The following is a 24,462-nucleotide window of genomic DNA, read 5'->3' as shown; positions in this document are numbered from 1 at the left end:
TTTAACCCAATTTTTCAGAATCACAGGGATAATGGCAGTCACTTTGGTGTATCAAATGATGTCTTCTATCTCATGAGTATATTGAATCAAATGTAATGGTGATGTACACCTTTAGTCCCACCTCTCTGGAGTCAAACCGATCTCTGGGAGTTTGAGGCCATCTTGGTCTGCATAGCAAATTACAGTCCAACCAGGACTGCATAGTGGACCTGTCGAATTTAACTGTTTGGATCATGCCTTGTATTTATTTTGTACCAAGTATTTTCTTTCAGAGAGTTTTCATGGTTTTTTGTTTGTTTGTTTGTTTGTTTAGTTTTTGTTTGTTTGTTTTTCGAAGCAGGGTTTCTCTGTGAAGTTTTGGAGCCTGTCCTGGAACTAGCTCGTGTAGACCAGGCTGGCCTCAAACTCACAGAGATCCGCCTGTCTCAGCCTCTCGAGTGCTGGGATTAAAGGCGTGCACTACCGCTGCCCTGCGAGAGTTTTCATATTGATGTTTAACTTAATCTTGTGTGAAAGGTATCAGTGAGGGTCTAGAGCGACTTCTAATCCATTTTCCTAATTTGTCTGTGGCCTTTCTGCTGACCGCATTGAATAACACTAGCATTTGTTGGTTTATTCCAGGTGAATGTTCCCTAGTATGAAATGGTAAATTTTGTTTTGCAAAAGTGGATGTCATTATCTCCCACCCCCCCCCAAAAAAAAACTCATAGTACCAAATGCAGTGTATTAAATGTCATGTAGACACAGTCGCTATTTTGGTGAAATTCGCCTTGGTTACCTTAGTCACTTACCTTCCTGCATTGATAGTGCTTTCCCCAGAATATTAGGTATTGACTGTCAGATATTCATTCTCTTTTATTTGCCTTTTGTTTAACATATTTATGCCTAAAGCAGTTCAGGCTAAGTACATGAATTCTGATTTCTTAGTGCTTTGATAGTGAAGAGTAAATACGGGTTTGGCTTGGCTTTTGTTTTAGTACATGTGCTGCTGAAGTGAGCAGAGTAATTACTGGATTAAAACAAAGGTGTTTGCTTTTGCATTTCAACATAGTGTGAGCTGTGTAACACCGATTGTTCTAGGAAAGCTGTGTATACAGTTGTGTGGAAAAGTAATGCAGGGTTGACTTAGATATGGACTTACATGTGCTTAAAATTGGATAAAGTGAGATAGCTTATATTAATTTTTTTCTTTTTATCTGTGTGTGTGTGTGTGTGTGTGTGCACGCGCACTAGGCTCTCATGGTGTAGCCTGAACTGACCACAGACCCAGAGTGGACTTGAACCCCTGACCCTCCTTCCTCCCAAGTGATGGGATTACAGGCCTGCACTACTGTGCCCCTGCACTAGCATGCCCAGCTAGTTTATATTAATTTCTAAATTTGAGGTGCAGCCTTAATTTATGAGGATGTTCTTGAAGGAAATAAAAGACATAGATTTAAAATGTATAATTACTTTTAGTGCATTATTACGTAACAAGAAACCTAATTGCTGAAAGTTTGACGTGACAGGCTGGGTTTATGTAAAACAGACTCTGCTTGTCTGAGCAGGATCATTGGCTAATAAGCAGTTACAGAACTATTTTTCATGTGTATCTTTTTGAACTCTTCCCTGAAGGAATTTGTTTATGTGAGCTTTTTGAGTGAGTAATGAAGAATTTTAGAAATCCTGTCATTTTGATTCACATTTCCTTAAACAAACTTACTGGGTTTTATGTGTCCGTGCCTGTTGTATTGTAGTTTGTAGGTTTACACGACCTGAGAGAACCTGTCTCTGACTTGGATACTGAACGCTAGAGATTCCTTGGGATCACAGTCCTGGAATAGCTAAGCTGCTTCCCCTCCAGCCCACTGTGAGGTGCTGAGCAGGAGGGCCTCAGGAGTCCTTCTCTTGAGCCTCCTTTGGGAACCGATTTCACTCTTCTACATAAACATCATTCTGGTCATCTCACCAGAGAGAGTCTCTGAAAACAGGGAGGCGAGTTTGGGAGTAAAACAGTATAGACGGGGGCTGCAGAGGGCTCGGTGGTTGAGAGCTCCGGCTGCTCTTGTAAAGGACCCACATGGCAGCTCACAACTGTCTAATTCCAAGGGCACTAGCTGTGCACACGGTACACACACACACATGCAGTCAAACACTCCTCACATCAAAACCAATGAATCTTATAGGAGTAAAAGTAGTACAGGCAGTGACTAGGTGCCTGAAATAAGAACTTTTTAATATCTGGGCTTAGAACTTGAAGTTCCAATATCAAATGTCAAAACTAGAGCCCCCTGCCAAATGTATGCTTTGTCTGATAAAGGATGTTCTAGAATTATAGTTATTACCAGAAGACAAATAGTATTTGAAATCATTATTAGTTATTTCCTCAAAATTGATAAAAGTGCAAAATATGACAGATTTTTTTATAACCCTGAAGTTAACAGAGCTGGATGTGTTTTTAAAACATTTTTTTCAGATAGGCTTGTGAAGATAAACATCTGTTGAAGTTCTAAGTAAAATAAGATAAAACTTTTGCAGAACTATGTGTCCGATAAGAATTACCCTTACCACTACCATTCTTTGAAAAGAGTTTTCTTGCCCGATATGAACTTTGCTTTAAAAACAAAAATCTAGTACAATTTTTTTCTCTCTCTCTGGTTTCCATGGTACTTAAATTTTACATGAGCCATTGGGGAGATTAAAATGTTACTTAGGTAAATAAAACAGTAAATGCTTTTTCTTTTGAAATTAATCGTATTTAGTATCTTATAGTGGGTAAAGAATATATACTTTAAGAACTTTCAATCAGTTTGCCAAGTATTGACCTGTCAGGGAATTGTGGAAGAGACCTGGCCTAGGTTTATTATGGAAGGAGAGAAAAAGGAAACCTGCCTGGTGTAGGAGATCAGCTGAGACCAAACAGCTAGGTGTTAGGCTAAAGTAGATGGAGTTGAAGACCCATCCGTTGGACAGGATGTGTGACCCACAGTTGAACACAGTGCATTTGAGGATTGGCAGCTTTTGTGTACTTAGAGAAGACAAGGGAACAACAGTTAGGACTTTGGTCTTACTTTCAGTGTTATGTTGTGGCAACACAGGCCTTTAATCCCAGCACTCGGGAGGCAGAGGCAGGAGGCCTTGTGAATGCAAAGCCAGCCTGGTCTACAAGAGCTGTTCCAGGACAGGCTCCAAAGCTGCAGAGAAACCTTGTCTTGAAAAACCAGAAAAGAAAGAATGGGTACAGGTACTATACTGTGTTTATATCTACTGAGGATTCTGGGAGGTGGGAATAAGGATTCCACTTGTAATCTGGACATGAAATACAAAAATAGCCTTCCTAAATGGAGATGGGGTAGTGTCTCAGCAGAGGACTTGTCAAAAGGAAGTCAAGAATGATACAGTTTTTATTTGAACAGCTAGTAGGTATATGATAGCAGTTTGTCTGTAGGTAGCCCTGGCTAACCTCAGATTCAACAATCCTGCCTTACTTAGCCACCTGAGCAATGACATTACAGGTATGCACCACCTTACCAGCTAAAACAGTTTACTGAGAGACAAAGCAGATTTGTGAGAAGAAAAATAACATTTTTATTGTTTTGTTGGTAGTTAGTGCTTTTTAAAAATCTTGTTTTTGTTTTGAGATGGGATTACACTATAGTGCAGGCTAGCCTAAATTCATGGTGCTCTGCCTCAGCCTTCCAAGTGCTGAAATTACGGGTGTGAGTCCCCTGTGGTAGGCTTAAAAAAGCAATCGTTCTTCTGTGGGAAGTTAAAGTGGCCCTGTTGGAAAGTTAATTTGTGCCTAGAGCTGACTACATGTACACTATGAGAGTAGTCTGGGAGTCTTCAGCTTGTCCGTGGCCTTTGAAGCAATGGAAGTTGAAGCAGCTTCTCAGTAGAAATCTGTAGAGTGAGAAGAGGCCAGAGCATACCAACATCTAGAGGTGAGAGAGACCAAGGAGAGGCTTAGTAAGTGAGTAGGTAGAGCAGATAGCAACAGAAAAGTGGGTGAGTCAAGTAAAAATTAAAAGTTTCCATACTTTTGATAATCTTCCTTCTGGTGTCGTTGATTATTTTGGGGGGTCATTTCAGAGGGTTGATAGACTTGAGATACCTGTCGGGTAAAGATGAAGTAGAAATTGTATAAGCACAGTCAGTAAGTAAGAATAACTCTTTTAGAAAGTCTGGCAGACATAGATATGTGTCTTTCTGTGTATTTGTATATTAATTTATTCATTTAAATATTGGCTGGAGAGATGGTTCAATGGTTAAGATCACAGGCTCCTCTTCCTCGGGACCTGGGACTCATATCCCAGCTCCCACATAGCAGCTAACAACAGTTCTTAACTCCACTTCCAGAGGATCTTCTGGCCTCCACAGGCACTGGGTACACATGTGGTGGACAGACATAGATGCAGGCAGAACACCCATGTGCATTAAAAAAAAATCTTGAAAAATAAGTGTTATAGCTGCAAAAGGGAGAATGGATTAGAACAGAGCAAGGTTTTAAGAAGGGAAGGGCCAGTCAGGAGGTTTTTTTTTTTTTTTTTTTTTAATAAGGTTTTTATTTATTATGTGTATAGGTTTCTTCATGTATCCTGCAGTACAGAAGAGGACACCAGATCTTATTACAGGAGGTTTGTTTTTAAGGCTAGCTAAGACATGCTATAGCCACATCCAGAATGGTTAATGCAGAAGTGCAAAGAGGTTTATTTGACATGTACATCATAGGTAGGGCTTGTTAGTTGTTTGAAGGAAGAGGTAGAAAAGGAAGAACTGGTCATCCTGAGGTGTGCTTTATCCTGGACACGTGACTGAATGCTGCCACTGAGGACTGTGCTAGGAAAGGAACCAAGTAGGGAGGGAAGGTCAGTTTTATTTTGTAAACTGTAAATTTGGGATGCTTTTAGAAATGCAGTTCTAAATATCAAAAAGACCTTTGGATTTTTTGTTACACATATTTCTATGTGTGTGCACATATTCATGTATGTGTGAAGGTCAGAGGACAACTTAGGGGAGTTGGTTCTTTCCACCACGTGTGTCCTCAGGATGGAATGCAGGTCGGCAGGCTTGGAGGCAAGAGCCTTTGCCACTGACTCATCTCACCTGCCTTGTGTGTGAATCGAACAGTGCTCGTTTGGGTAGTTCCTTGACCAACACAGCTACCTTCAGGAGCCTACTAAGACTCCCGGATTTTCTTTTGAAGGACTTGTAAGCCGTTGGTCTTCTGCGTACATGTGGTGCAGGATGAAATCTGTTACGTGTGTCTTCCTACACAGCATTTAGAGCCTGCCGTATTGTTTATTGAGGGAAATAGTGAAGCAAAGGCTGTTATTAAGTCATCTAAAGAAAAACATTTTCTATCATGTTATAGTTAACATTTTAATATATATTTTATATCGTATATATTTATATAAATTATATATTTTGTAATGTTTAGTAACTGTCTTGGTTATTTTTCTGTTGCTATAAAGAGATACCATGAACATGGCAAACTTATAGAAGAAAGAGCTAATCGGGAATTTACAGTTTCAGAGAATTAAGAGTTCATTGCCTGTTGCACAATTTCTAGTTAGTCTTAATAATAAAACCTGGAGTCAGATATTAGGGAGTTAAAGCTGAAAGATCAGAGCAGCCAGCCCTAACTAGTTCTTACTTCTGTGAAATCCTCAGACCGAATGGGGTCTCCTGTTTCCACAAGTCCTCAGACTGAATGCTGAGCTCCTCCTCCAGCTTTCTCTCTCCACCCAGCCTTATCACTTCCTGTCTCCACCTCTCTAGTGCTGGGATTAAAGGTGTGAGCCACCACTGCCTGGCCTCTATGGCTAACTAGTGACTTGATTCACACTCTGATCCTCAGGCTAGCACAGACATGACTTCTGCCTTGCTTACAGGCATGTTCCTGGAGCGGTAGCTGAGAGCTTATATCTTAACTGCAAGTAGGAGGCAGAGCAGGGAGGGAGAGGGAAGTAAAGGAAAGAGAGAACACTCTCTGAAATTGGCATAGGCTTTTGAACCTCAAAGGCCACCCCCAGTGGCACACGTCCCAAACCTCAGACAGTTCCACCATCTGTGAGCCTACAGGTGCCATCATTCAGACCACCACATTAACTGGGTACTATGTAGCTATACCAATATTTTTACCATTTTGTAGATAACCAAACCCTAGATTAGGTCATTTATAGTTTGATCTTCTCAGTTGGTTAATTCCTTCTCTGTAATGTTAAACTGAGGATGTATGTTGACTGCATCAAAGTAGAATTGTTCCCTTCAGTGCAAAGGAAAGACTGTGGTTGGAAATTTTCTGAGAAAGCTGCTGATTTCCTAGGTGCTGGACAAATGGTCCATTACTATCTAACACTGTCTTCGCTGCCCTTAAATAGCCTAAAGCTTGTTCTAAAAGTAGGTGGGAACATTTGCTTTATGAATAAATCCTGATGATGGGATAGCTGTTGGTGCAGCACATTTGTGGCAGGTAGATTGTAATCGGAGCCTCCAGCCACTCCAGTTAGAGCGATCTGTTCCAGAACTGGATGCTGTACCTACTCTCCCTCTCCTTTGGAAATGCTGTCTTTAAGAGTTTGGAATTTCCTTACACTGTGGCCACATTAGCGTAGCACTGTCTTTCCTGGTGGTTTCCCCCAGTTTGAAAACTGGAAATAGTAGGACTGGAAAACTGAGATTTGCATAGAGACCTAATTAGGAAAATTCATCAAACACTTCACTAATTTTAGTCTCCCGAAGTTTCCAGAGGAGATAAAATTGGACAGTTATGTATCATCTTTTTAAGTAGTATTCCAGATGCATTTGTGCCTGCGGTTAGGGAACAAGCCTTAGCTCGAATGTATAGTTCAGCCAGAGTAGCAGGTGTAACCGGGAAGTGCTTCTCAGTTGGTTGTCTAAGTCCTGTTCCCTTCCTGGGAAGTTCTGGTCTTGCAGTAGGAGAGAAGAAAATAGCTCTGCTCTCCTTAGCTGACCCAGCCACAGGGCAGCCACGATGGGGTCGGTACATCATGTAGTCAATGTCTGGTGTAGTGTGATCACCTGGATGACCTTGCACACACTTGGAATGTGTTTTTAGTTCTAGAACAGTAGTGACTAATTTAGGATATAATACTCGGTGTGAGTCATAATTGAGTCTCAGTTTTCATTGTTTTCTGAAATAAACTCATTTAAAGAGTACACAGTGAGAAATATTCTGAACTATCTCGTTTCTTTGTGTCTTTATTTTTTAAGAGCTTGTAGATTGTTAAAAAAAAAAATCCCCCATTCAGAATAAACCTCAAATTTAATGTCAGTGGGACCAGAGTAACTGTAGGTTGTTCACCCCATGCTTTCACTTCTTAGAATATTATAAATTGCATGCTTTTTCCGAAAGGAAAAATAACCATTTGGATTGATCCTGAATAAAGTATTTATTTCTAGAAATTCTGAGTTGGGTCATTTTGAAACCTTAGTTATAAATTCCATATACTAGGGCTGTTGAGATGGCTCAGCAGGCAAAAGGTGCTAGATGCCAAGCCTAGTGACCTGCATTTGGAGCGTCCTCTGATTCCCACTCCTGCCCCACACTCTGAGATCTCATACTCAGTCTAAAAGAAATAAATGTTAAAAAGTAGATAAATTACACAGACTAAAAGGGCTTCTTTTTTAAATTTTTATTTATTATATGTTTGTATGCATATGTGTGCACTGACACAGGCATGCCTTGGAACACGTATGGAGGTCAAAGGGCAACTTGTGAGAGTTGGCCCTTTTGTGTTGATTCTGGGGATCGGCCTCAAGTTGTCAGGCTTAGCAGGTGAGCTATCTCTCTGGCTCAGAAATAGTTTTTTTTTTTTTTAAAAAAAAATCTTATTTTTTTGTAGTGCCAACTATTAAATGAGAGGCAGCAACTATTCTGAGTACTAAGTCTTGTTTTAGGAGTTTATACATAGATCTATTGGAAAGTCCAGCTAAAGTCATCATTTCCCTAGAAAATCAATGAAATATCCTGAGACTTCCACACCTGGCCGTCACCCAGAGCCAGTCTGCGATGGTGAAAGGAAGTGGAGTGGGTGCGGAACTGCGGTGCTGGTGAAAGGGGGCGACACCTTCTGCACAGGAGCAGGGGCCTCGTAAGAGCTGCATAGACATCAGCATGAGCTAGAGTTCCTCACAGCCTCCCCCTCCGGTCCTACAGGTCTATCTAAAGTCCCACATACTGTTGTTTTGTGAATGGCAGGTTTGTAGTCAAATGAGATTAAGGAGACGGCACAAATTTTCCATTTATTCTCAGCACCATGGTTGTTAATGTCCACAGCCAAAGGACTCTGTGTCACACATCTAGTAGTAGCTCATCTTTCTTCCTTGTTCTGGCTGTCTTAGCGGAAGTGATATTTGAAATTCAAAAGATAATATGCAATTAACTTCCCTCCTCCTTCCTCCTCTCTCCTCCCTTTCTTAATGGGGTTATATAGCCCAGGCTAGCCCGGAGCTCTCCATTCTCCTGCCTATGCCTCCAAAATACTGAGATTATAGGCATGTGCCACCTTACCCAGCTTACTGGGTTTTTTTTTTTTTTTTTTGAATAAAAAAACTTCTATAACAGTAGTTGTGGGTACAATTTTGTTTGAATGGTTAATTAAAGTTTTAGCCAGTAGCCCAGTGATTTTGATTAACATACATTTACATATACCAGACCGACAGTGTCCACGTTACAGTTTCCTAAAGTGTGATGTCATACATTTTTTTTGCCGTTTTCAGTTGTAATGAAATCACAGACTCTTAATTAAGTCATAGTGCAGAGTCATTTGTTAAAATACAAGTATTTCCCATGCTCCTTTGACTTAGCCCGATCTCTAGTTCAAGATAAAAGCTAGCTCAGGTTCTTTGTTTTAATGTTCTTGGGTATTGCTAAAAAAGCAACACGTTCTATATCCTGTGACAGTCTCTTAAATTAGAATTCTGGACCACACCCTCGGCATACCACTGAATGGCGGTCCTGGGTTGCTAGGATACTGCACTTGTTCTATAATTTGTAGCATGAATCCTATATGAGATGTTAGTTTAGATTTTATATAAACGAGCAGCAGTACCTGGGGATATGGTTTGCAAAATTATCTTATTACAAATGATGCTTACCTTTTCAAATATTTAAATACAGCACTAACAAATGAAAAACCTGAAATAACTTGATTGTACCTGGGTTTCTCACACTGTAAAGAAGATGAAGAAGCCAGCTTTAAGATGGGCTACCCAAATATCAGTTCCCCTTCTGCTGGCAGCAGCCATCAGGTGGGCCAGGATGGGCATGTACCAATACATCCAGGAGCTGTGAAGAAGAAGCAGTCTCTTCTGTGCTACACAAGGCTCCAAACCCCACCCAGCCAGCTAAAGCTTGTGGGCTGGGATACAGAACCAAGCAAGGTTATGTCGTGTGCAGAGTTTGCCCAGCTCCTTCAGTCTGTTGAGAGCTGAGTACCACTGTGGGCCTCTGAGAGTTTTGAATTACTACCAGGCTGGTGAAGATCCCACATACAGATTCTTTGAGGCTGTCCTCATTGTCCGTCCCATAAAGCTCTCAGCAGGACCTCTGACACCAGTGGATCGCCACACCCATCCACAAGCACAGAGAGATGCATGGGCTGACATCTGTAGACCACAAGTTCCCCCACACTGCTCTCGCTGTGCAGCCTGGAGAAGGTGCAGTACTCTCCAGCTCCACCGTTACCCATAGCTAATACATGCAATGTCTTCAAAATTCATATCCAATAATTTGATGGTTAAAAAACCCACAAAACTTGTGTTCTTCAACTTGGTGTTTGAAACCATGTGAGGTTAGAATATCGACTAGATTTTCTGCTGAGATGCTCTTGAGACAGTACCAGAAATACCATATTATAGGGCCAATTCTAAATCATGTCACTGTAGTAATTTTTTTTTTTTTTGAGACAGAGTCTCACCATTTGTTCTGGCTGTCCTGGAACTCACTGTGTAGACCAGGCTGGCTTTGAACTCAGAGATTTACCTGCTTCTGCCTCTTTTGTGCTGGGATTAAAGGCATGTGCCAACACACCCAACTTCACTAAGTTTTAACGGTTTGGCAAACTGTTCTACAAACCAATCCTATGTAGCCCATGCATTTTTACTATATCTTTATTTTATTTCTTGCTTTTGGAGTTCTTATTTATGAGTCCCTACAGATTTTTTACTGAATCCAATTTAATATTATAAAGATAAAAGAAATCTAAGCATGTGTTCTCTATGTTTGGTGGACTTGGTCAGAGACATGACTACAGTCAATCATTAAACTGTTATTGTCTCTCAGTAATGTCAGATATTTGACAGGAAAGTGTTTGAGAGACTGGACTACATTTTAGGAATGGCCTTATTAGGAAAAATTTACAGGGCTGAAGATGGAGCTAAGCTGGTAGATAGAGTGCTTGCCTAGCATGCACAGCCTAGGTTCACATAACCAGGGCCGCATAAACAGACCAGTGCAATGTGCTTGTGATTTCAATTCCTGGAGGTTAAAGGTTGGAGAATCAGGAGTTCAAGGTCATCCTCAGCTACCCAACTAATTTGAGGCCAGCTTTGGAGATGTGAGACTCACAAGATCCACACACTAGAAGCCACCCGTCTCCGCAGTTGAGTAGGTTTTAATGTATTCACAGATGTGTGCCACGTTTAGAGTCAGCTTTAGAATATTTCCATCACTCAGTTTTTTGTTTGATAATGTCTTTTTTTCCTTTCTTTTTAAAAATAGCTTTGACAGCATAGGATTTTTTTTTTTTTTTTTTTTTGGTTTTTTCGAGACAGGGTTTCTCTGTGGCTTTGGAGCCTGTCCTGGAACTAGCTCTTGTAGACCAGGCTGGTCTCGAACTCACGGAGATTCACCTGCCTCTGCCTCCCAAGTGCTGGGATTAAAGGCGTGCACCACCACCGCCCGGCGACAGCATAGGATTTTTGATCCAGCGTTTATCTTTGAGCCTTTGAGTGTGAGTCTGTATTCTGGCCTCTGTTTTCTTGGTTGATAATTCACCTGTCAATTTTAGCTCCTGTAAACTGTTTTATCTTGTTTTCAAGATTTCATCCTTGTTTAATCTTAAGTACTTTCACTGCACTGAGTCTACAGTTGATGGGTCTCCTTGATTTTATCCTTCATTTGGTTTTTCAGTGTTTTTATTGTTTGTTTGTTGTGTGTGCACTGGCTGGTTATGAATGCCTGTGTACCACAGAGTGCGTGTGGAGGTCAGAGGACAACATCAGAAGTCCCTTCTCTCCTTCCACCATCTGAATTCTAGTTTGGCAACAAGCACCGTAATGGATGCGCTGTCTTGCTGGCCTGAACTGATGCTTGGAGTTGGCTAAGCTCTGTGGATATGCTAGGTTAGAACTAGTCATTACATTTGCACAGCTTTGGTCACTGTTTTCTCAAATGTTTTTTTCTGCTCCTTTTCCTCTCCTTCCAGTACCTCCATTCTGAGCACTTTAATATCATGATAGTGCTCTATCTGTCCACTTCTATTTTTAAAAATTAGGTTTGTTTAATTTTATATGTGAATGTTTTGCCTGCATGCATGTGTGTTTGGTTAGAAGAGATCCTGGCTTCCCTAGGACAGGAGTCATGGATGGTTGTAAATTGTGTGGGTGCTGGGACCCAAACCCAGGTCCTCTGCAAGAGCAGCCAGTCTCTAAACCTTGAGCCATCTCTCTAGCCCTGGTTTCGGTTCTTCAAGATTGGATATGTGTGTGTGTGTGTGTGTGTGTGTGTGTGTGTGTGTGTGTGTGTGTGTGTGTGGCTTTCAGTTTCTTGTGAGTCTCTCTAGTGAAGGTTTTGTTTTGTTAGACTTCTCAAGTCTGTAATTTCCATTCTCTTTTTATTGGTGTTTTTCTTCTTTATTGATATTCTCTCTTGGACATGACATTGCCATGACACTTCTTAGTCATTTCCTTAAATCCCTTGTGCACTCTCCCAGGCAGTCAAGTTATGCTGTCCCCTTGTTATTATTCTTTCCTTCTTGTTAACCTGTAGCCTGTACTTTTCCAGGCAGAGCAGGAGAAGTGGAAATAAGAAGGGAGTGAATGGCATTTAAAGTATGTATTGGGTACTGGCCTCAGTTGTTATCATTGCTTGTTCGTTTAGTGGCTGGGCGAGGTCTCCGTATTTTCAGCCTCTGATTCTGTTCTTCAGAGAGACATTGCTTTGGTTGTGCTCACATCGTCCTGGGAGACAGTAGTTTTGATAGGCTTTTCTCCTGACAGTACCCTACCTCTTACGTTCCGTCTTTTTCACCTGACTGCTCATTGGTTTTTTAGCAAAGCCAATTCAGTTCAGGCTGTAAGGGATTTATGTCAGTGATCTTGTTCTTGTTTGGTTCCTCCAAGCTACCCCTCTTTTACAGATCTCTCCTGAAAATGAACTGTGCCTTGGTGAATTTGGAGATCTCTACTGTTCCCTCTATTCTAGCCCTGCTCTTTCTGAGAGCACCTGTAAACTGAAGGGTGCCTTGGGAAGGAAGAGCTAGCTTTCTTAAGGGTGACTTTTAGGCAGTAGCCTAAGGTTCTTTTAGCTTGCCTAAAGGACCAGGGTGGGTGACTGGGACACACTCTTAGTGGTGCTGCCCAAGGGTGCAGTCTGAGGAGCCCCCAGCTCTCTGCTGCTCTTTGTTAGAACTGAGCCTCTACCGCAGGCTAGACGTGCCAGTGTCCGTGCCTGAAGAAGGCTGCCAGGAGCTGGAGGTAGGGGAGCCTCCGGGTCTCTGAGGAGAGTTCCTGCCGTGCTAAGTGAAGAGAGCCATCTTAATTCAGGTTCTACTCACTGAGTTTTCATTAATTATTTGTGGTGTGGGACTCACATCCAAGGCCTTGCTCAGATTAGAAGAGTGCTTTCCCATGAGCTCGTTGCCTGAGTTTTCATAGATGTTCTTAGGTGTTTCCTCACTTGCTGCTTGCCCTTGGGTCTATTCAGAGTCTTCAAATGGTGTTTTATTATCTTTAAACTTTATTTGTTTTGAAAAAGGATCTTGCTCTGTAGCCCCAACTATCCTGAATCTATGTAGACAAGGCTGGCCTTGAACTTTGGTGATCTTTCTGCCTCTGCCTCTCAAGTGCTAAATTGTAGGCATGTACTATCATACTTGCCTAAATGGTTGTTTTAAACTAAAATTTGGGGGAAGCAGGTAAGGTCTGAGGAATTCTTACCCTTGTCTTGCTGGAAGTTGACCTCTGACTTGACTCCAGTTTAAGCTTGTTTTATAGTAATGGTTAGTACCTTTTCTCTAGGGTGGCATAGCTTTCAGATACAAAATTATGTGCTTATATTTGAAATCTTAAAGGATATGGGAAAATTCCTTGAAGTAAACAGCTCTCTAAAAGTGACACAAGAAGAAGCAGAAATTTCAATAGGTCTGTGTCTGTTTGGTTGAGTCTGAATTAATAGGTTTGTGTCTGTTTGATTGAGTCTGAATTAGGAAAACATTACTAGAAAGTAAATTACAGAGCACTGTTTCTTATGGACACAAACTGAAAAATATTTAATAAAATATTGGCAAATTGAATTATAAAATATATAGGTAGAATAATATGTATTGATGACCATGTAAGATTCATGCAAGGGATCTGAGACTGTTTTATTATTATTATTATTATTTAAAAAATGACCAGCAGTCATTTCTTGGCCTTTTGCCTCATCTAGTGTAAAACACGACTACTGTTAGTTTTTGACAAAGATGTAAAGAATAGAGATTGAAGAAAAGATCACTTCCTTACCAGTGCCAGAAAAACTGGACTTCACTTCTAGGAGAATGGGACCTGATGCGTATGACCACCATGCACGCTGATCAACTCAGGATGGATCTTAAGGTAGTTAGGACTTCAAAACGGCCGGGAGTACAGCCCTTTACTATATGCCACAGGCAAGGACTTCCTGGAAAGGAATCTAGCATAGTCCCGAGAACTGGCAAGATTGTGATGACGTGAACTTAAGGTTCTTTACAGCAAAGGAAATGATCCCAGGGTGAGGAGACAGTTTACTGGACAGGGAGAAGCGAATCTTGGCCATCTGCTGTCAGACTAGAGAGTTTCCAAATAGATAAAGCGAGCTGCAAAAATTAACCACAGAAATCATCCAGTGAGTAAACGGACTAAGCCGAATACATAGTTCTCAACAGAAGAAGTAAAAAGGCCAGTAGTACTTTAAAAGTCCTCAGTGTCCTTAGCCATCAGGAAAATGCAAATTAAAAGTGTCTTGAGAGCCCATCTCACTCCTGCCAGATGGCTATCAGGACAACAAACAGCAGCAAATACTAGCAAGGCTGTGGGGGAAAGGCCCTTATTCACCACTGGTGGGAAAGTAGACTTGTGCTGCCACTGTGGAAACTAGTATGGACATTTCTCAGATAACTGTGACCCAGCTATTCAACTATTGGTGTGCCCAAAGGACTATTAAATTATCATATCGTAACTTGCACACCCATGTCTACTGCTGCTACACTGTTCACAATAGCCGAAACAGTGTCTGCCAATCAAAGAGTGTAGCACAGACACACAGTGGAATTTTGTTTACCTTGAACTGGGGCTCTCTAGAGGAGCAGAGCTGATGGAATGAATCTCCGTTAGAAGGGAATTTATTGGAGTGGCCTACAGGCTGTGGTTCAGTTAATCCAACACTCGTCTCCTGAAGGACAGGCCAAGTTGTTAGTCCACAGGGCTGATTTCCTGCCTGTGCTGGAGTCCTGAAGAAGTAAGTTCTAAACTAGCAAAGGAATACCTCAGCAGAATAGATGCACCTACCAGCACGAGTGAGGGCAAGTAGGCCGAAAGCTTCCAGCTGGTGTGGGAGGTCCTTCTGTATATGTGTTGCTTTTATTGGTTAATGAATAAAGCTCCTTTGGCCTATGGCAGGACAGAATATAGCCAGGCTGGAAGAGATAATAGAGAGAATAGGCGGAATCAAAGAGACACCATATAGCTGCTGAAGGAGGCAGAAGCCATGTAGCCACCCAAGAAGCAAGAAGTAACAAACCACGAGCCTCGTGGTAAAATATAAAATAATAGAAATGTGTTAATTCAAGTTGTAAGAGATAGCTAGAAATATACCTGAGTCACTGGCTAAACAGTATTGTAATTAACAAAGTGCAATCTCTGTCTACACTAGCCACTGATATTGTAGCATTTTACATGTTGTAGAATGACGTATGAAGCACATCTTGCTTTATAATTGAGGATCCATATACACTGCAATAAAACAGTGTAATCACATGCGGTACCCTCTGATTGGTTTGTTTGCTTAACTCTCGTCATAACCCATCAACATGATACTGCGACCCAGTTACAATCCATACTCTAAAAAAACAACACTGTAGGACATATTTCTGGTATGAACCAGGTCACCTTCAAGTTGAGTATTTGTGGTAAAAACCTCGAAGAGTCCAGAAAATACCTAACAGTGCTTTGGGGAGCTGGGTTATGTAGGATTGCTTTTATTTTTATAGTGTAAGTGGAGTTCTCTAGTGTATTAGTAAACTTTCCTCCTCTCTGTGACAGAGCACCTGACAGAAACCATTTAAGGGAGGAAGTGTGAGCTGTGGCTGCTGGTTTCAGAGTTGCAGTCTGTCACTGGAGGCACAGCAGAGGGGGCATTGGCTGCAGGTGTCACTTGCATCAGGGCAGGCAGGAAGTGAAGAATACAGACCAGAGCCCACCCCAGTTCCCTACCTCTGCCATCTAGACCCCAATTCCAAGGGATCCCCAGCACCAGCAACTGTGGACCACAAGAGCCCGAGGGGACAGCTCAGACTCAAACCTGTTATCTTAAGTACTCCTCCATATACACTCATGGCTCGTTTATATGTTTTTAGAGAGATTCTGATCCAACAGTGTGTTCGTTCTCCCATTGCTCTGGCAAAAATACTTGATACAACAAGGGAGGAAGGTTCTTGTTTTCGTGTCTTAAGGGTGTGCCTTGGGCAGAGCATTGTTGTAGCGGAAGTAGCATGACCCCAGTGACCCACTTCCTCCAGGCTGGCCCACCTGGCAACCAAGAGTTCACCTCATGGGCTTGTGGGGAACATTGCATTTTCAAAACAAAACACTATTTGAAACAGATAAATAGCATCAGTTCCAGAAAATTTTATTAAAGTATCCCCAACAAAAATCTGAGAGGCTTAGGATAATTAAAATCAGAATGACTAAGCAAATGCAAACAGTATATGGTTAGGATACTGTTGGTACAAATACTTGGGGTTTCATGAAGCTACCCAGCATTGTGAGAGGGTATTCTACCATTCAAGGGATCAGAGCTGAAACTGGTTTCTTCTGAATGCAAACCATTTTCCTGCCACTTTCTTGCTACATTGTAGCTTCAGGGCATGAGTTTTGTTGGTGTTGTTTTTCAGGCCGGTCTCACTGTGTGCCTTAGCTGGCCTGGGATTCACTGTGTAGACCAGGCTGGCCTGGAATTCACTGACTCTGAGATGTTCTCAGAGTTGCCTTCACCTGCAGGATTAAAGAGGAGTGAGCCACTACTTTTAGTTAAGGTTTTAAATGGGAGACATGGCGTTTCACAGTAGAGGTGGGAGGACAGAGTGACCTAGTCTTGCTTGCAGATGGTGATTATATGTGGATAAAGCATGAATTTGTGTTCACTTCTGCATCAAGGAGAAAAAAGCTGAGAGAATATTTTAAGACTGTGAGAACTGAGTCAGCCTCTGAAGGTGGCACCTATCATCCTCAGATCATCATTATAATGGGGTCTATTTATTTTAAAGATGCAGTTCTCGGGCAGGAACGTAGCTCAGTGGTAGAACACTTACCTAGCATGTGTGATGCCTGTGTTCAGTCCCCAGAACCACACACACGAGACTAAGGTGTAATACAGATGTATTTGTCTACTTAGTAAAGATAAGTATGTCTTTGAAGTATATGGGTGTTTTTGAAGATAAAGGAGTAACTGAAAGAACTCTGGGGATTTTCTGTGAGTTGAAAAAGGGTTCATAGAATGACTTTATCTTCTTGAGTGGGTATACACAATATGTATTCCGAAAAGTTTACCATTGTTAGTTTTCAGAAACCAAAGGTGTCTTGTCCTCTAGCTTTTTAAACAAATGAACTTGGTACCAGTGTTAAGAAATGTCATTTAGTAATTAAATTAATCATTTGACTTTAAGGACCAAAAACTCCAAAAGATTTAATAAAAAGGTCATTCATATGTTGCTGACTTAGTGGAGATGGAGAACAGGCTCTACTGCTGGTGTTTGGAAGGAGCAAGGGTAGTAGGCCTGACTGCTGGCTGTGTGTGTCAGGTATGCTTCATATTCACCACAGTATAGTAAAGTCTCATTCCAGAGCACAGATAGCTTATATATAAAGGGCTGCAGGTTTAATGACCCTTAAAAACAGGATATCTTAAAACTTTCTCGCTCAGGGCAGTTCCAGAAAAGGTGATTGAATAAACTGGGCAGTGGTGGTAGACACCTTTAATGCCAGCACTTGGGAGGCGGAAACAGGTGGATATCTTTGAGTTTGAGACCAGCCTGGTCTACAGAGCAAGTTCCAGGACAGGCTGCAAAGCTACAGAGAAACCCTGTCTCAAAAACACAAACAAACGTGATTGAATTAAAAAACTCGACTACCAAAACAGTAGTAAAACCATAATTTACTGTCCATCAGTTTTCCATGAATTCTGAATGCCAGTCTGATGGTGGAAACCTCAGCTGACTCTGGGACAGAACAGTAGATGCATTGTTTATGGATGTAGAACCGAAGCTTTCAGTGCCATAGACACAAATGGCTGTGATAGCAAATTCAACATTTATTTTGTAATTTTCATCATTTAGGCCAGAAGTTTTATAAAGTGTGCCAGTCTCTTAACATTTACACTTTGCTACAGTAAGAATGTATAGGGGACTGGGGAAATGGTTCCAGATAGGCTCTGAAGTCATGAGGTCCTGAGTTGCATTTCCACTACCAACCCACAGAAGCCAGGCACCAGCAGTCCCAGCGCTGAGGAGGCAGAGACAGGAGGTCCCGAGGACTCGCTAGCCAGAGTGCTGGGCACATTGGCAAGTCCAGACTCAGCGAAAGATCCTGACTCAAAACACAAGGAAGAAATTGATCAATAAATTAATTGGCATCTGATGTCAGCCTCTGGCCCTTCTGTGTACACTCAGACACACACAGACACACTCAGACACAGCCACACGTGGGGACACAAAATGTAAATACCTGCCGGGCGGTGGTGGCGCACGCCTTTAATCCCAGCACTCGGGAGGCAGAGGCAGGCGGATCTCTGTGAGTTCGAGACCAGCCTGGTCTACAAGAGCTAGTTCCAGGACAGGCTCCAAAACCACAGAGAAACCCTGTCTCGAAAAACCAAAAAAAAAAAAAAAAAAAAATGTAAATACCTATGGCAAAATTTTAATCTTTTTGGAGACCTTTTTCTTATTTTTATATAAAATAGGTACTTGCTTTGGATGGAGAAATAATTTTACATATTATGAACATAAATATCAGGTTTTAGATATATGATCTTAAAAATTTAAGCTCAGTAGCTCAGGAGATGGAGGCAAAGGAGCTACTGGAAGGTCCCTGTTTACAGATCTGAAAGTCCAGAGTTTAAATATTCTAATTTTTTATGCTAAGAACATATATAATATATTTAGAATATATTATATATATTACATATATAATATATTTAGAATCAATACAATGTACCTTGTTTTTGTCATGAGCAAAGGCAAATATTTATTAAGTGCCTTTTATGCACCAGGCTCTATCCTGAGCGGGGAGAGAGAACAGTGGGCATAGTGAGATAACACTTGATTCCTGCTTTGGGGGAACTTCATAGATCAGGATCATTAAAAATAGTAAGACATAATTGTCATATGATACAAAAAAATACTGCAGCAGAGATACAGGCCTAAGATACTAAAGAAAAGATGGGTTCACCAATCAGTTAGTGCCACTTCTATTAGGAAGGCCCCTGATTAAAGACTTAGGCCAGAATGGAACCAGTGGGTAGGGTCCCCAGATAGTGGTGTGGGGAAATGGGCATTCTGGGCCTGGGAAGCAGCGTGTGTTCTTAGGGTGGAAAGGTCTGCATGGCTGTGTTGAAAGGTGACTTGGTATAAGCAGATGACACAATACAGAGGTTCCTTTTTCCAAATTATTGACGATCTTATTGAGTGTGATAGTATTGATTCCTTTAGGAAAGTTTTAACTTTTAAAGTAGTTTAGATAATAAATCAGAAATAAATACTTAGTCCTGCATTATTAGCAAGTTCTGACTGAAATCTAGATGAGGGATGATGAGCATCTAAAATAATTGAGGTGATCAAAGAACGGTATGTTAGAATCAGTGATTGGTTGTGGGCACTGATAACAGCCCCGTATAAATCAGTACCTGATAGGATTATAGATGCATGGATCTACCTCGATCACAGGATTGTGTGCATACAGATGCCTTCTACAGAGTTACAGCTAACAGATACAAAAGCAGTGTAAAGGCTGGTTTGTTCAGAGCTTCTCTCTTTCTGTTTGTAGATGCCACTTCGAACGAGCAGCAGGAGCTCTTCTGCCAGAAGCTGCAGCAGTGCTGTGTGCTGTTTGATTTCATGGACTCTGTTTCAGACTTGAAGAGTAAAGAAATCAAAAGAGCAACACTGAATGAACTGGTTGAGTATGTTTCAACTAATCGTGGTGTAATTGTTGAATCAGCGTATTCTGATATAGTAAAAATGGTAAGCCTCTAGATTTCTATTCCTCAGATATGTAAGATCAAGGATCTGAGGTGTATGTATTGTAACTAACATACCCAAAAGGGTGTTCTTGGTAACATCCTACGGGGTGAGGTCTGGTAACGCATGCCATTAATCCCAGCACTCGGGACACAGAGGCAGATGGGTCTCTGAGTTGGAGGCCAGCCTCCTCTACAGAGTGAGTTCCAGGACAGCCGGGCTACATAGTGAGATTCTGTCTCCAAAAAAAAAGGGGAGTGGGGACGCTCATTGCAAAGATTGTCCATTTTGTTGGCGTGGGCCCTGACTATAGGACTTGGAGAAAGTAGTAGTTCTCGTGGCTCTTGGCTACCATATTGGATAGTTCAGACACTTGAGAGAAAGATGTAGGTTCAAACGTACAGTTCTTGTATGGGACTACTGGAGTCTGGTTCCCAGTACCCGTATCTGCAGCTCACAACTGCCTGTATGTAACTCCAGCTCCAGGAGGGTGCTTCTGGCCTCCGGCACTTGTCCTGAGGTGCACATATCTGCACACGAACACATACATGTAACTAAAACTAAAAGTTAAAAAAGTGAACTCCTTTATCCAGATAACCGATTATGTCTGAGCAAGCAGTCTCTGGGAATTGTAAAGGGGGCAGAGAGGGCACGTGAAGAACACAGGTTTAAAAGAAATCCGATACGGGATGTTTTCTTATATTCGTAGAGAATAACACTTGATTATAGCTTAGAATCTTATCAAGCTTCTCTAATATGGGAGCCAGAAGTCAAAGCACTAAAGTTTGACACTGACGTGACTCCCTAAGTGGAAAATTGTACACCTGACTTTATGGATTGCAGTCCAAACAAGCGAGATAAAAATAGTGACCATAATTGCCTTTGTATCGTATGTAAGGCACTCTCGAAACAAATGAACTTCATGTTTAGATGCCCAGAACACCTCACATAGGCATTTATAGGTGAGTAAGCCAAATCCAGGATACTTCTTGCTCCAAGCATTTTAGGCAAAGAGTGCTCAGCACGGTAGATAAAGTGTGGAATCTCTTGTGAAAAAGTGAATTGTTGCCATCTTTATTGCAGTAAGGCTCCTTTTAGGAGGTGCTGTTAGTAGTTTAACCTCCTCCTTCAGCAGTGGACATTGGTTCAGCCTTTGTAACTGGCGTGTTGTCCCGTGCTAATGAAATTCAAAACCCGTGCGAGTGGTTAGAGTCACAAGAACATAATTTAAACTACATCCCAGACAGAAGAACAAACAACCTAATACATGTTCTCGGAGAAGAATAGAGTGGGTAGGAGGAAAGAGATTTGGTCACAGTCGAAGACCCGCCAAAGGAACTTAGGAATTTGTGTTGTATTTTAAGAACAGAAATTAATGCTTTAGTGGGTTTTTTGTTTTGTTTTTAAAAGATTGACTATAGACAGAATATTAACCAGAATAAAACTAGCTTCCTAAACTCCCACAGAAAGTAAAAGAGGATGTAAGTATTGAATGTTGATGAACTTCCTGTTTTTGTTTGTTTGTTTGGTTGGTTGGTTTGTTTTTTGAGACAGGGTTTCTCTGTGTAGCCCTCACTGTCCTGGAACTCGCTCTGTAGACCAGGCTGGCCTCGAACTCAGAGATCCTCCTCCTCCTGCCTCTGCCTCCTGAGTGCTGGGATTAAAGGTGTGCACCACCATACCTGGCTGAGTGTCCTATTTTTATTTTATTATTAAAGTTTCAAGAGTAAAGATTATTTTCTTCTGTTACCTGATTTCCAGTGGTTTTTATTGAGAAATTTTGAAAAGTTGATATTGAAAATACTCAAGTATTTGAGTCAGACTATTTTTAATTTTCTGTATATCATACTGGGATTTAATCTCTTTACTCAAATGAAAAGTTGTGTATGTTTCATTGTTTCTGTTGTTTAGTTTCTGGTGCTAGTTTCTAGGTAGGAGTTGGGCCACTTGATCAACCTTTAACAGACTTCTGAGTATTTGTTACGGGTTATTTTATTGGTGGCTACGAGGTTAACATTTAATTTTACTGGTGACAATCATGAGATGCCCTGCTATTTGTGAAGTTGATGCCCATCAGACTATTACTGGTTTTACTTTTAAATTTGGTTTTGAGAGCTGGGCATAGTGGTGCACGCCTTTAATCCCAGCACTCAGGAGAGGCAGGCAGATCTCTGAGTTTGAGGCCAGCCTGGGCTACAGAGCAAGTCCCGAGATAGCCAGGGATAAACAGAAAAACTCTGTCTCCAATAAATAAATAAACAACAAAAAATGGTTTCGAGTTGCAACTTACGAAGTTCTAGATAGTTGCCTCCTGGCTTCTAGGGTTATGGTAATGATGCCTGTCCTGGATGCCACTTTTTATGAATGGGTAGAAAGTTAACTTGTACATTGCTTATATTACCTTCTTGCCCCAGGTAGTTTGTTCCAAATAGTCCTCCCCTCACTGTAGTCCTCCCTCACTCTAGACCTCCCCTCACTGTAGTCCCCCCATTATAGCCTCCCCTCACTGCAGTCCTCCCTCACTATGGTCGTCTCTCACTGTAGTACCCCCTCACTGTAGTACCCCCTCACTGTAGTCCTCCCTTACTCTAGACCTCTCTTACTATAGTCCTCCCTCACTATGGTCCTCACCTCTGTAGTCCTCCCTCACTGTAGTCCTCCCTCACTATGGTCCTCACCTCTGTAGTCCTCCCTCACTGTAGTCCTCCCTCACTATGGTCCTCACCTCTGTAGTCCTCCCTCACTGTAGTCCTCCCTCACTATGGTCCTCACCTCTGTAGTCCTCCCTCACTGTAGTCCTCCCTCACTATGGTCCTCACCTCTGTAGTCCTCCCTCACTGTAGTCCTCCCCTCTAGTCCTCCCTCACTGTAGTCCCCTCACTTCAGTCCTCCCCTCATTGTAGTCCTCCCTCACTGTAGTCCTCTCTTACTGTAGTTCTCCCTCACTATGGTCCCCCCTCACTGTAGTCCCCCCATTATAGCCTCCCCTCACTGCAGTCCTCCCTCACTATGGTCCTCCCTCACTATGGTCGTCTCTCACTGTAGTACCCCCTCACTGTAGTCCTCCCTTACTCTAGACCTCTCTTACTATAGTCCTCCCTCACTATGGTCCTCACCTCTGTAGTCCTCCCTCACTGTAGTCCTCCCTCACTATGGTCCTCCCTCACTGTAGTCCTCCCCTCTAGTCCTCCCCTCATTGTAGTCCTCATTGTAGTCCTCCCTCACTGTAGTCCTCTCTTACTGTAGTTCTCCCTCACTATGGTCCCCCCTCACTGTAGTCCTCCCCACACTATAATCATCCCCACATTAGCTCAGTCTTAAACATTTACTAAACTGTCTAGTGTGGTCTGTCCATCATTCTTAAATGAGTCTGGGCATGGTGGTGCACACCTTTAATCCTAGGAATCTAGAGGCAGAGGCAGGCGGATCTCTGTGAGTTTAAGGCCAGCCTGGTCTACAGGGCGAGTTCCAAAAATGAAAAGAATTGTGGACTGGGACCACAGTGCAGTCCTAGCTGGTACTGATGGTGCAGAGGAGGAAATCATGAATACCATATCACTCAGACTCTAAAATGAATCTCAGTGCACATCCTTGTTTCCGAGCAGTTTGTGTTTTTAAAGCCTCAAATCTCAAAAGTATTAAAATACTGAGAGTGGAAACATCCTTGAAACTACGTAACTGTAGTAACAGGGAGGGGTTCTTGTTATGGGTGCAGAACATGCTGCGATAGAATGTGGGAGGAATGCAGAGCGGTCAGATTCAGATAGATGAAGGTGGTGGTATTTGCCTCCCCTCCTCGTCCCCATCCTCTTTCATTTTAAGCAAACTTTGAAAGAGCAGCTGGTAGTGGCGTGTGTGGAGGTAACATGCAGTCACCAGTTGCTCGGGGCCTAAGGAGGTTAGCTATCCCAGAGAACGAGAAACGCCTCCCTCTCTATCTTGAAGAGATTTATAGGTAGAAACTGAATTTATAGCAGTACATTTTTTCTGTAAAAAAAAATGGTGTTATTTTTCACTGTTAAAATTCAGTTATACACAGCAAAGAACATGAATCCAAACTTAATTTCTTTCAGATCAGTGCTAACATCTTCCGTACGCTTCCTCCAAGTGATAACCCAGATTTCGACCCAGAGGAGGACGAGCCCACACTTGAGGCCTCTTGGCCTCACATACAGGTATGGATTATAAGTTTGTATTAATAGTGTTTACATTTCAGTTTCCTGCTGATTCTGGGCGTTTAAAATATTTGACTTTTAAACTGTATGTGTTGTCATGGGCCTGTAATCTTAGCCCTTGGGAGGCTGAGGCAGGGAGATCATGTGTTCGAGGCCAGTGTGAGCTACATAATAAGAATCTGTCTCCAAACAATTCTGTCTTCTGTCTGTAGTATACTTCCCCAGTTGGTCATTTCATATGTTCAGACTCATGATGCGTGGCTTCTCGTGTCTGGGTTCTTCTACTTAGCATAGTGTTCACGGCTCGTCCATGTTGTAGCAGACACGGCTGGAAGCAGCTGAGAGTCTGTTCTTCCAGGCGACAGGAAGTGGACTCGGTGTCAAACTGAGGGAGGTTTGAGCAAAAGAGGCCTCAAAGCCCATCCCATGTAATGACACACTTCCTCCAACAAGGCCACGCCCACTTCAAAGCCACACCTCCTAATAGCACCCACTCCTTATGAGTTTATGGGGGACAGTTACATTCAAACTACCACAGGCTGTTACAACCAGAGCTATTAATACATTTATATATAAATTTTGTTTGAGCA

The 24,462-nt window shown here is 42.0% G+C and overlaps 1 protein-coding gene across 1 annotated transcript in view; it reads left to right on the top strand.

Annotated features, from left to right (window-relative positions):
- Ppp2r5a (protein phosphatase 2 regulatory subunit B'alpha) overlaps positions 1-24,462 on the top strand; it is a 43,630-nt gene that overhangs the window by 5,535 nt on the left and 13,633 nt on the right. Inside the window, exons 2-3 of the mRNA XM_057769514.1 lie at positions 19,504-19,700; positions 23,771-23,872. Of these exons, the coding sequence (XP_057625497.1) occupies positions 19,504-19,700; positions 23,771-23,872 (299 nt within the window). The remainder of the gene's footprint in view (positions 1-19,503; positions 19,701-23,770; positions 23,873-24,462) is intronic.

Source organism: Chionomys nivalis, chromosome 5 (genome assembly GCF_950005125.1).
Source record: "Chionomys nivalis chromosome 5, mChiNiv1.1, whole genome shotgun sequence".
NCBI classification, from domain to species: domain Eukaryota; kingdom Metazoa; phylum Chordata; class Mammalia; order Rodentia; family Cricetidae; genus Chionomys; species Chionomys nivalis.
This window is presented reverse-complemented; position numbering and strand designations above follow the sequence as displayed.